Genomic DNA, 12,366 nt, shown 5'->3' with positions numbered 1-12,366 from the left:
AGAGAAGAATGATTAAGGAATTGAAAGTCAAATAAGTTTTAAGAAGGTCTTCTCACCTTTGCCCTCTTTAGTCTTAGCCTTCCGAATGGGCGGGGGCTGCGGCGGGAGCGGCGGCTCAGGCGAGACAGTCGCCGAGGACACCTGTTCAGCGACGGCAATGGCGGCAGCTGCGGCGGCCGCAGCGACAGCAGCCCCATTGCCTTTGAAAGGGTTGTTGGAGCTAAACTCCCTCCATTTGGCCCCCAGGATTGTCATCATCTTAGACATGGGGATCTTTGGGTTCTTCTTGGCAATCATTGGCCTGGAAGGAGACATCACAATAAATTCAAATTGTTAGGTACCAAGCAAAGTCGAGGGGAATTAGCATAAAAAAAAAGACAGTGTTTCATCTGAAAGCCGTCATTGATGAAAAGCAGCACAGTGCTTCTCCTATATTTGCAGCTTTTGGTGGGAGCATAAACAAGCAAAGCTTAGCCATCTGTATTATTATCGCTCTTGTATAATGACATTTGGGGTTTACCCGAGCATGTGTGAATTGGGAGAAATTGGACTGCTAATCAATACAACAATACAAACAAAAAGATTTGTAAAATAATGCACAAAGTCAAAATTTAGACATGTCTTTAAATTAATGTGATCGCTCCTTGCACACTATACAGGGGGCAGATGAGAACTTGTACACGTTACCATAAAATAAATCACTATTTTGGTCATCTTTAAATTTTACACGGTGATTACCGGTAATTGAGATGTGAAGACATCAGAAGATTATTCTAATTGAAACATGTATTTTTTTGTCAGGGGTTGAACATGACAGATCTACTGAAGAACATAATAAATACAGCCATTTCAGTTAACAGGCTCCATGTACAGTATCTTTCTCTATAATATTTACACATACTGCTATTATTTTACAAATTTCCTTTTCCTCATAGCTTTTTATGTCTTTATGTAAGTTTTATTTAAGCGATTACAGCTATTGAAAACGAATAAAGCTGTGTAAGGTACATGCACACGGGTGGAAGACAGGAGCATCACTCCCAGCTGCCTGGTCCACATATGTGCACATGGAGTGCGCGCCTATAGACAAACAGTTCCGGAGATGCAAAAAACTATTTGAATAGTACAATGTGCAAGATTATGTCATGACTTAAGGCTTATTTCACGACAAAACATGAAGTTATTCTCATACAAATGTTTGTTTCATTTTGTCTGACTTTTTAAATATAATGTACCGGTACATGTCATTGTCCATGTAATATATCACTATATTGATGCACATTTTATATATACGGTACTAAATGTTATGCAAAGTACATCTGCAAGTGACGCCAATTCTCCATGGCTTGTATTATAGACTTATGCACGTTACGCTAAAAAAAGAAGCATTGTCTGTTGTACACTAACAACAAGACAACATTCATACTTATACAAACCATAAACTCATTGCTGACATGTCTTTAAGTTTATTATGAACATTTCACACTTATTGATAGTTTTCCTATCCACACTACATAAAGCGGCTAACATCGAACTCTTCACTTGGCCAAGTCTCATGACATAGTGAGACTTTTTCACCTTGACTTCATATGATCTTTGTACTGCATGGCTGATGTTGCTGCAGTCGTCTTTAGCGGTCTAATCTTACAACTCTTAGAACATGGACTACTTATAAACTAATGAAATTGTCTCTTATTAATATCAAGGAAACGTTTTTCGCGACATCTATTGTTATCGTTTTATCACCAAGCCCAACCCTGTTTATACAGAAATGATACGCTGATAAAGAAGATAGGGCAACAGTGGAACACGTTTATGATGACCCCTCTCGAATTTACTGACTTACCACGCAGTTGTTGACTTAACCAAAACAAAAATACGATATATATAGACTGGTTCTATATTAAAAGACTTCTGTTATGATTATGGATAACACAATTCCATTGAGTTCTTGGGGAGTACCTAACATGGTGGTAGAGGAAACAATGCTGCTTCTTCTGACATGCAGAAGTTCCAAATAAAAAGTCACCTCATGAACTGACTGAAGGCTTTGTAGTTGGTGATCTCCCTGTAGTCTTCCTGGCTGAAGGTATGCGCTACATCCTCCAGACCCCACTCCTTAGCCAGCTGGGCAGAGGTCTTCTGCTCTACGGGCTGCTGACGAGCACAAAGTGCAGTCGTCACATGTTTATCGCAACGTTCTTTGTTATTGTTTGTACCTTAATGGTCTCTTCCGGACTGCTGTCATTGTCCTTTTTCTTCTTCTTGGTTTTCTTCTCTTTCCTTTCTTTATGCTTCTTCTTCTTTTTTTTCTCACCCGATCCATAGTCGCTGGCGAGGCTGTCGGAGTTCTCGCCAAAGTCTCTGTCCGAGTCCCTCTCTACATCGCTGTCCTGAGCAGAGGACAACAGCGAAGAATAAGTCATGCCATAAGTAAAGATTATATAAGAACATATTGATCAACTTACAATCTTTTTGCGTTTTTTGGCCTTGACAGGTTTGCCCTCTTTGTCCTTCTTCTTGGTGTCCTCCTTCTTGGTGTCCTTCTTCGGCCGTCCTTTCTTTTTGCAAGTGACTTCCCTATCTGCTATGCCTTCCTCTTCGTCTTGGAGGGTACGCAAAAAGAAAGTTGTCAATTTCCAATAAACATTGTAGATTTATTTCACAGTGTGACAGATTGATGAAAAACAATTCACAACCTCACAGTGAATTGATCAATTAAAATATAATATGTGCATTAGATTCATAGTAATATTTATATGCAATATTTATGGAATATACATTAAAGCATGACTCTGGAATGCACTAAATTCATCAATTGGAATTTTAATACCACTTCCTTTAATTTTTTATTTGGATTGCAATCTTATTTCCTGTTTGCGACTTAAATTCATATTCATATATTTTTTTATTACTTTAGCAAAAAGTGTTATTATATTCTTTTTATTTCATCCTCCTTTCTTCTGGTGGTATGTTTTACTTTACTTACTTTACTTAACTAGTTATTCACTATTTGTGTGCTGTTTCTGTTTATATATACTGTGTTTACAGCTGCTAAAAGTTTGAACTGTCCACTTGCTATTTTCTGCTATAATTGCTGCGCTACGTGCTTTGAATTACCACCCTGGTACAATATTTTTTAAGGTATAAAAGTTAATTTACTGTTGTTGTATTTTGAGCCATTTTAGTTGAATTCGGATTTTTGCACAAGCCTGTTATGTTCATCAGTAAAATGACATCTACTGTATTTACAATGCTGTGTACGTCAGCGCTGACTTGCATGGAGCTCAGAAAAACACATGTGTTTTTTACTCATACGTCACTCTTTGAAATGAAACCAAAACCCTGAGACTCAATGATATCATCACTTTTGTTCTGTTGTTAAACAAAGTTTAAATACATGAGAAAAGGTTGCACGTTTCTTACGTCACAAAAAAAAAAGCTCAGTTTTACTTGTCTATACTCGAAGGCAAGATTTTAAAACTCACCACTTTGGTTGGAGTTTTCCAAAAGTTTTTAAGAACAAAATATATGTTTGTATGTGGGTGAGATGCCAAAACGCAAAGAAAAATGTGCGTTATTAAGATACTTCTTTTAGTTTGGACATGGACTGAGTTGTTGCTTGACCGCATCCTATGAACCTGGTGTTTTTTGTTCTGACTTTTACCACTCTTCTCAGAGGAAAAACAAACTCTATTGTTTAGTTTTCTGATAGGCACATTATTTTTGACTGATGTAACCTACGTACAGTATGTGTTATCTACTGTAATTCTTAGCAAGCAAGCAAATCCTTTTAATTGTATCTTAAAAATGTTAAATATCAAAAGTGATTTACAGTTCCACGGTTAAAAACATGTAATCATTACATGACTGCATGCATGCACACATATATAAATATATGCATGAATATAACATATGACTTATATATTGCTTCACACACAAACTGGATTTGGCAGCCGTGTCCTCAGGTCACGTGTTTTTGACAGGTTTCAAGTCAAGTTCTTCAACAGCAAAATCCAAGCTAATGTTATGTTTCACTGGTATACGGCCTGTTAGTGAGTGCTGCGTTCAAATGCGCTATGTACTCCCATGTGTTGTATGATAACCAACACAGGAAACACGAACCAAACACAATATTGATCCCAATCCAAAAACACACAAACACCATAAAACAAATGCAACGGGAAATTGCTGCCATCACATAAACACCGCAAGATCAAAAACAAATGTGAAAGAAAAATGTTGCAAATGCCAACAATGCATGCATAATAGGAGTTAATTTGTGTCTTTGATACAAAACTTAATTTTTTTGCATTAGAATTTTGTGAATTATATTTTTTTTTCATTAAATAAAAATGTTTGAGCAAAAGTATGTTTAAAAATTCAGTTTCTTAGAGTACAGTGTTTTAAAATTCACTGAGTAAAAATTGAATGCAAAAAGATATTATATGAAATTCTAATGTAAAAAAATGTTGTGTAAGTGCAAAAATATTCAATGCATAAAAACTATGTGCATAAAAATTCAGTGCAGAAATATCCGTTCAAAACTCAAGACTCCCTGGCAGTAAATTAAGAATGAAGCAAGAGATCCAGTCACAGAACCAGCCAATGAGGGGCTTCAGTCCTAATTAACTGGAAGTACGTAGGTTTTGAGTTGGGCTTCACAGTGGCAGAGGGGTTAGTGCGTCTGCATCACAATACGAAGGTCCTGAATAGTCCTGGGTTCAATCCCGTGCTCGGAATCTTTCTGTTTGGAGTTTGCATGTCCTCCCCGTGGATGCGTGAGTTCCTTCCAGGTGCTCCGGCTTCCTCCCACTTCCAAAGACATGCACCTGGTGATAGATTGATTGGCAACACTAAATTGGCCCTAGTATGTGAATGTGAGTGTGAATGTTGTCTGTCTATCTGTGTTGGCCCTGCGATGAGGTTGAGACTTGTCCAGAGTCTACTCCGCCTTCCGCCCGATTGTAGTTGAGATAGACACAAGCGCCCCCCGCGACCCCAAAGGGAATAAGCTGTAGAAAATGGATGGATGGAGGTTTTGAGTTTTAAAGCAACACATTTTTCTGAATTGATTTTTTTTTACTGAATTTTTCTGCACTGAAATTGTTGGCGCTGAAATTTTCTGCACTAAATTTTTTACACTGAATTTCAAACCTTATATTTCAGCAAACTCAGTTTTTAGACACACAAATATGTTGCTCACTTTTTTTTTTCAATAAAAATGTCAGCATAACTTGAAGTAAAAATTTCAGTTTACAAAATTCAAACGCGAAAAATTCAGTTTCATAAATTCAGCGACCAAAAAAAGCTTTCGAAATAAAGACACAAAATAACCTCCATAATCACAAACCTCAAAGAGAACTGCATGTGAGAAACCATGCAAGTTAACGGAACAAAAGGGAACATTTGAGGGGTGAATGGCTTGGTCAAGGCTTGGTCTCAATATTTGACAATATGGTCTCAATATTGGACAATATTAGAGAGCAACTTTTACCTGGCTTAAGTTAGCGTTAGAATGAGACCAATGAGTGTGATACCACCTATGTTCGTACTGATGAGGTACCAAATAAATACTGGGCCAAAACAAAAAGTGTCGGAATTAACACACTTATTTGTGAAGGATTTAAACATATACATATACAACTATATGGGGAAATGTAACAATTGTAAGAACACAGTACAATTATTCCCTTTTAATACATACAGATAAAGGCAAAATAATGTAATTACAAAGAACAACTATGACTGGCTCTTTGAGTTTGTAATCAATATAACAATATAAATGTACATAATATATTTTAATGACCCAATAAAACAGATATATTTTTAAATAAACATAAAAAAATCTCATCACAATATAGTACCAATCTGATAACGATAAACCCTGCACTTAAATTGATAATATCGATTGTTCATAAAAATTGCTGTCCAATGCTACTGAACACGTGCACTCATGCGCATCAATGCTTAAAGTTTCCTCCAATAAAATAACCATATAGCAATAAAGATAAAAAACAGAAACAAACCACAACAAAAATGGTATTAATCTTGATTGACCTGAAATGCATGTATGATTGTTTGTCTATATCAGGGGTAGAGAACCTATGGCTCTAGAGCCAGATGCGGCTCTTTTGATGAATATTAGCTGATATTGCTTAACACAATAAGTAATTAATAATTCCGCTGGTAATCACAGTGTTAAAAATGACGTTCAAATTATAAAACATTCTCATGCATTTTAATCCAACCATCCGTTTTGTATCACACCTGTTCAAGATGTCGCATTAATGGTAAGAAGTATTATATTTATTATTGCTTAACTTTAAGAATAACAATGTTATTAAAAAGAAAAAGAGACTTATTATACTGTAAAAATGTTGGTCTTACTTAAAAATGCACGCAATTGGTTTTATTCAGTGTTAAAAAATATTATATGGCTCTGACGGAAATACATTTTGAAATATTTGTGTTTCATGGCTCTGTCAGCCAAAAAGGTTCCCGACCCCTGGTCTGTATGAATGAATCAATGTCAACAATAACTATTTTCAAAAGCTCATTTATGAATAATAATAAATACTACAAAAGCATTTGGCCCAGGACTTATTCAGGACATTTTCTGAAAGTTTTAGCAAAATCCGTCCATTACTTATGTTGGTAACAATCAGGTTACGCAACTGGTTGCATTATTTTATGAAGCAGCACACTTTTTCAGAACAACGGATCAAACTGGCTCCCCTGGCAAACTTCTGTTTTTATCTTGTGAACTTGCAGAATTTATCTAATACAGTTGTTTTTGGTGTCTGTGTTTTTTTTTTTGTCAATTGTTTTTGATCTTCCAAGGTTTACTGTATGGGATTGCAACATTTTCAATAAGGAACATTTTCCCCATTGCATTAGTTCTCTGGCATTTGTGTTTAGAGGAGTGATTCTCAAACAGTGGTACATGAAGGCTCTATCTATTGCGGGGGTCAGCAACCCGCGGCTCTCGAGCCGCATGCGGCTCTGTAGCGCCGTCCTTTTGGCTTCCTGGAGCATTTTAAAAAAGGATTGAAAATGTAAAAACATGTGGGAACATTTTTTGTTTTGTTTTAGTATGTTTTTTGTGTGAGGACAAACATGACACAAACCTTCACAATTTTTAGAAAGCCCACTCTTTAATATGCTTGTGTTTATGCTTCACTGATAACAGTATTTGGCAAACAGCGTTTTGTCCTAATTTCAGTGGTTCATGAACTCACCATAGTGTGGACTGTGACGCGACAGTTTGTTTACATGTAAAATTTTCCATTCCTTTTTTGTCTCATTTTGTCCACCAAACGTTTTATACTGTGTATGAATGCACAATAATAATAATAATGGATTAAATTTATATCGCGCTTTTCTATTGTTAGATACTTAAAGCGCTTACAGAGAAGTGGGAACCCATCATTCATTCACACCTGGTGGTGGTAAGCTACCTCAGTAGCCACAGCTGCCCTGGGGTAGACTGACGGAAGCGTGGCTGCCAGTTTGCGCCTACGGCCCCTCCGACCACCACCAATCATTCATTCATCATTCATTCGCCAGTGTGAGCGGCACCGGGGGCAAAGGGTGAAGTGTCCTGCCCAAGGACACAACGGCAGCGATTTGGATGTCCATTGGTGGGAAGCGAACATGCAACCCTCAGGTTTTTGGCACGGCCGCTCTACCCACTACGCCATGCCGCCCAAAGGTGCACTTTGTTGATGTTATTGACTTGTTGGAGTGCTAATCAGGCATATTTGGTCAGTGCATGACTGCAAGCTAATCAATGCCAACACGCTATTTAGGCTAGCTGTATTTCGAGATATGTTTGAGCTTATTTAATATCCTTTACGTTTATCCTCTGTATATAATTTAGTTTTGCATGTGTCATGACACATTTCAGATATTTTTTTGTGTCATGTTGTTCCAGACCATAGCAAACATTACCGAGCTTGCCAAAGATTGTAATAAATCTATTAAAATAACACAGCCTTCTGTTTCCTTTAAGTTTGACACACACATCTATACCTTTGGCCATTAAAAGCAACTCATTTCCAGAAGTTATCTCACCTTCTGAGTAACCTGTAATTTACTAATGGTTTATAAAAATGTGTAGAATAAATATTAAATGTCAACATTTCTGTCAAAAAGATTTGCGTCAGCCTGCGACACATAGTCATTTTGATAGTAGGCTATTATAGCTAATATAGACAAGTACGTCATGCGTTGCCTTAATAATAACACTTATATAAGGCTTTTTATTTTTTGCGGCTCCAGACAGGTTTGTTTTTTGGTCCAATATGGTTCTTTCAATGTTTTGGGTTGCCGACCCCTAGTCTAGTGGTATGCCAGATAATCACTTAATTTAGTGATTAGTGTTTTATTTTCCAATATTCAAATACAGTGTTACTGTTCAAGGTGTATATAATGTTACAGTGGCCAAAATATTAAACATACTTGTTAAATCAATCCTTTGCCTTGTTTTTTAGTAAATATTTAGAACTACTACGCTACTGTATTTTGATGTTGCTCCTTATGGTAGTATTTGGAGAGGCAAATGTTTTCTGAGGTGGTACTTGGTGAAAAAAGTTTGAGAACCGCATGCTTTAAAGCGTTTGGACCTTGAGTCAAGTCCACAGCAAACTCATCCATAGACCTTGTGTGTGCGCTGACTGGTTTATTGTAATTAAGACCCCTTGTATTCAATGTCAAACCTCTGTTATAAGATAGAAGTTATGATAATGAAAGTATGATTTCTAAGTGTTCTGAGGAACATGATAGCCTCCACAGAAGCACTCTAGCCTGCAAGCGGACCCAGGCTTTACTGAAAGTGCGTCTAATGTAACAGAGCTCCATCCAGACGAGAGGCTTTGATAGCAAACATTGATTTGAGTGTCTGCCATTGTTGGCGCGCTCTCCCACGCCCACCTCCCCGCCTGGCTTTACACAGCGCGCAGCCCGCCGACGGCGCTTCGAGGGGCGGCCACCGTGCGCAAGGTGACCACGGTGATGAGAAGGCCGCCGACGGGTGAGCGCGCTAAGGTCGTGAGGAGGTTACGGTGCTCGCCGTGGCGTGTGACGTCTTTTATCTGCCTGCCCTCATCGGAATGAAGCAAACCGCTCCAAATAATAACTAGTCGAGGTGGGCGGGTCGATCCAGACGTCGACAATGCCAATACCAATGACAGCGAGATAGTGCTTTTGCAGTATGGGGTCGATACTAGCATGATGAGAGTTGTATTTTTCAGTTTTCTTCTGGGTTGACTTTCACAATATATGTTTTTTGCTGTGTTGCTCAAATACATTTTAAATATTTATGTAATGTTACATAACTCACAGGACGGCTTTAGGTCACAGGATTTGAATGAGAGCCAATATTTATTTTTGCTTTTGTTTGTCACTAAGGACTCTTTTATCATACTGCTTTATGTCGGTCGACTGATCCATCATGTTTTTTCCCTTTAAAATTCCTGTCAAGAAACCAACGTGGAGATTAGTTCATACTTCCTTAATTGTTTTTGCAGCCTGTCGCTAACAGATCAACTGCCTATTTGCGCATGTGCGGCGGTACCACTACTTGGACAAACTGCAAACTACAACTAAGATGTACGTTACAACCAAACAGCTGGTGTGTAGTAAGTACATTACTTACAATAAAAAAACTTTGTAGGGCGCAACAAAAGACAAGCTTTAACTTGATGGCAAAGACTACTCCCTGACTAGGCAACACACCCAACCTGAAATGACAAACTGAAATGCATCTCCACAGACGTTTCAAGGATTTTGAGTCATTCGGCACTAGTGATGGGTACCTTCCACATTTTCCGTATTTATGTGTTTTCATAAATTTTAAAATGTTTAATAATAAAAGCTAGTCTTTTTATTCAATTTATCAATGACTAGATAATGATGACTGGGCGGTCAAGTTGCTAAATCTTGATTTCTTTCACTTCTGAGTCTCATTGCAAGTGTTGTATAGTAGGCTTAGCATGCAGTTACAATTGCAAGATCTAAGATGGCGGTAGTGGCTAAGCTACAGTGTGCCAAACTATAGGAACTAGTCTTTCCCATGAAGCTGAATGTGTCGATCTTGTCTTTTGTTGCACCTTACAAAGTGTTATACTGTGAGTATTGTAGTTATTACACACCAGCTGCTTGATTGTAACATGTATCTTGTTTGTAGTTTCCATTAGCAAATTTGGAGGTGTTAAAATCGCCATATAGAATCGTTAATGGCAATCTATAGCATGTCTATGGTGAATCCAATGTACAATAGATTGAAAGATTGATACTTTAATGATTCCTTCAGGAGAGTTCCCTCAGGAAAATGTAAAAATGCGTTGAACTAGCACATTTTGAAAAGTGTTGCCTTACAGTACGTTTGAGTGTTTTTTATCAGTCATACTTGCTTTGTTGGCATTGTAAATTGTAACATTACCTATAGGCAAGCCGACTGAGTCAGCTATGACTACTGCTTGAGTGATTGTTTGTCCCCCAAGTGTTTTAAGTCTGCAACCGGAAGTCACATGCAACAAAGGTAATGAAATAGGGCATTGACTGATTTTGCGTGAAACGAAATGGACAGAATTTGGTTGGTACCTATAAAAGGACCGAATTTGGTACCAACCTCTATTCAGCATTGCAAATGGGATACTTGCATTAAAGTTGTAATTAGATTTATATACATGAATGAATTAATCCGGGGCTTCACGGTGGAAGAGGGTTAGTGCGTATGCCTCACAATACAAAGTTCCTGCAGTCCTGGGTTCAAATCCAGGCTTGGGATCTTTCTGTGTGGAGTTTGCATGTTCTCCCCGTGAATGCGTGGGTTCCCTCCGGGTACTCCGGCTTCCTCCCACTTCCAAAGACATGCACCTGGGGATAGGTTGATTGGCAACACTAAATTGGCCCTAGTGTGTGAGTGCGAATGTTGTCTGTCTATCTTTGTTGGCCCTGCGATGAGGTGGCGACTTGTCCAGGGTGTACCCCGCCTTCCGCCCGATTGTAGCTGAGATGGGCGCCAGCGCCCCCCGCGACCCCAAAAGGGAATAAGCGGTAGGAAATGGATGGATGGATGGATGGATGGATGAATTAATCCGCGACTTGTCCAGGGTGTAAGCGCCTTCCGCCCGATTGTAGCTGAGATAGGCGCCGGCGCCCCCCGCGACCCCAAAAAAGGGAATAAGCGGTAGGAAATGGGTGGATGGATGGATGGATTAATCCGCCATAATGCATTAGTTTTAATAACCCTCAATGAAAGGGATTTGTTTTACATTCTCTAATATGGTTTTATTTATATATTGTTGAATTGTTCCTAAGCTCATTGATGACAACATAATGAAATCTATGTTCGGTGTTTTGTTCTGCTTTATTCAATAATCATAATCAACAAATACATGCCATAGATCCCAAAACCATTCAATGAGCTTGAAAAATATTTTGTTAAAAAGTGTCAGCATGCCAATGCTTGTTCTGTACTTACTTGGTATCGGACCGATACCATCATTTGCGGTATCGCCCACCCCTATTCCTAAGTGTTATAGCCCGAAATAAAAAGCTACTTTGCAGACATTCTACTTTCACCACAGAAACTTCTAGGACATCAGTCCATAAGCCGCCATGTGGGGAAGACTGTTGTCGCTAAAAAACTTCAACAAGGTCAAAAATAATTTAAATAAACAAATATAAAGAGTCCCGTTATGCTCTGCCAATTGCGTGTCCCCATTGCGTTTGAAGGCATCATGAAATGTCCATGAATGTGATGCTTTGCTGCTGCCATGGACATGTCCTCATGTCATTTAGGAGGAGGCTGACACTTCGGACGCTGCAAACAAACTTCGCGCTTTGCAGGAAGAAGCCGCTCATCTGGATTGTGCCCCCTCCCCCCTCGTGCATGTTTGTTTTGCGTGCTACAAAACGCCACATTTTCCACCCGGGGACATGCAGTGTAAGGACGCATGCAGCCACGGACACCCCCACCTTGTTTGTTTTTACTGTTTCCCCCCCACCCCCCATCCGGCGTACCTGGCGCGGCTGCAGTTTGCCAAGGCGCCGCCGGCGAGTTGATGTCGCTTCTCCGGTCTAAAAAGTCTCTGTCGTCGTCTTCATTGAAGCCTCCTCCCTCGCAATGAAGCGCCGTGTCCTCGTCTTCCTCACAGGCCCGGAGAGGACAGGACATGGTAGTCCTCTCATCGGGATCTGTCCTTGTGTGCAAAAAAACACACACACACAGACGCAAAATCTTGTATTCTTGCGCGACTGTGTGCTGTGTGTTTATTTAATATTCAAATCGGCAAAGAGGGGGGGGCGTGTGTGTGTGTATGAGTGTGTGTGTGTATGGGGGGGGGGGGGGCATTTTAC

At 39.1% G+C, this 12,366-nt stretch overlaps 1 protein-coding gene across 8 annotated transcripts in view; it reads right to left on the bottom strand.

Moving 5' to 3' along the window:
- chd3 (chromodomain helicase DNA binding protein 3) overlaps nucleotides 1-12,339 on the bottom strand; it is a 66,494-nt gene extending 54,155 nt beyond the window's left edge. For 6 of the 8 annotated variants that reach the window (XM_061912628.1, XM_061912623.1, XM_061912625.1 and 3 more), the window contains exons 1-5: nucleotides 12,031-12,339; nucleotides 2,469-2,605; nucleotides 2,220-2,393; nucleotides 2,030-2,157; nucleotides 57-301 (exon numbers count right to left, since the gene is read on the bottom strand). In XM_061912628.1, the coding sequence (XP_061768612.1) occupies nucleotides 57-301; nucleotides 2,030-2,157; nucleotides 2,220-2,393; nucleotides 2,469-2,605; nucleotides 12,031-12,184 (838 nt within the window). In that variant the 5' untranslated portion in view covers nucleotides 12,185-12,339. The remainder of the gene's footprint in view (nucleotides 1-56; nucleotides 302-2,029; nucleotides 2,158-2,219; nucleotides 2,394-2,468; nucleotides 2,606-12,030) is intronic. The other 2 variants (XM_061912624.1, XM_061912631.1) reach the window with 1 other exon arrangement.
- Between the last annotated feature and the right edge of the window lie 27 nt (nucleotides 12,340-12,366).

The sequence above is a fragment of the Nerophis ophidion genome, linkage group LG10 (assembly GCF_033978795.1).
Source record: "Nerophis ophidion isolate RoL-2023_Sa linkage group LG10, RoL_Noph_v1.0, whole genome shotgun sequence".
In the NCBI taxonomy this organism is placed as follows: Eukaryota; Metazoa; Chordata; class Actinopteri; order Syngnathiformes; family Syngnathidae; genus Nerophis; species Nerophis ophidion.
The sequence above is the reverse complement of the archived record's forward strand: the minus strand, read 5'-3'. Positions and strand labels throughout refer to the sequence as shown.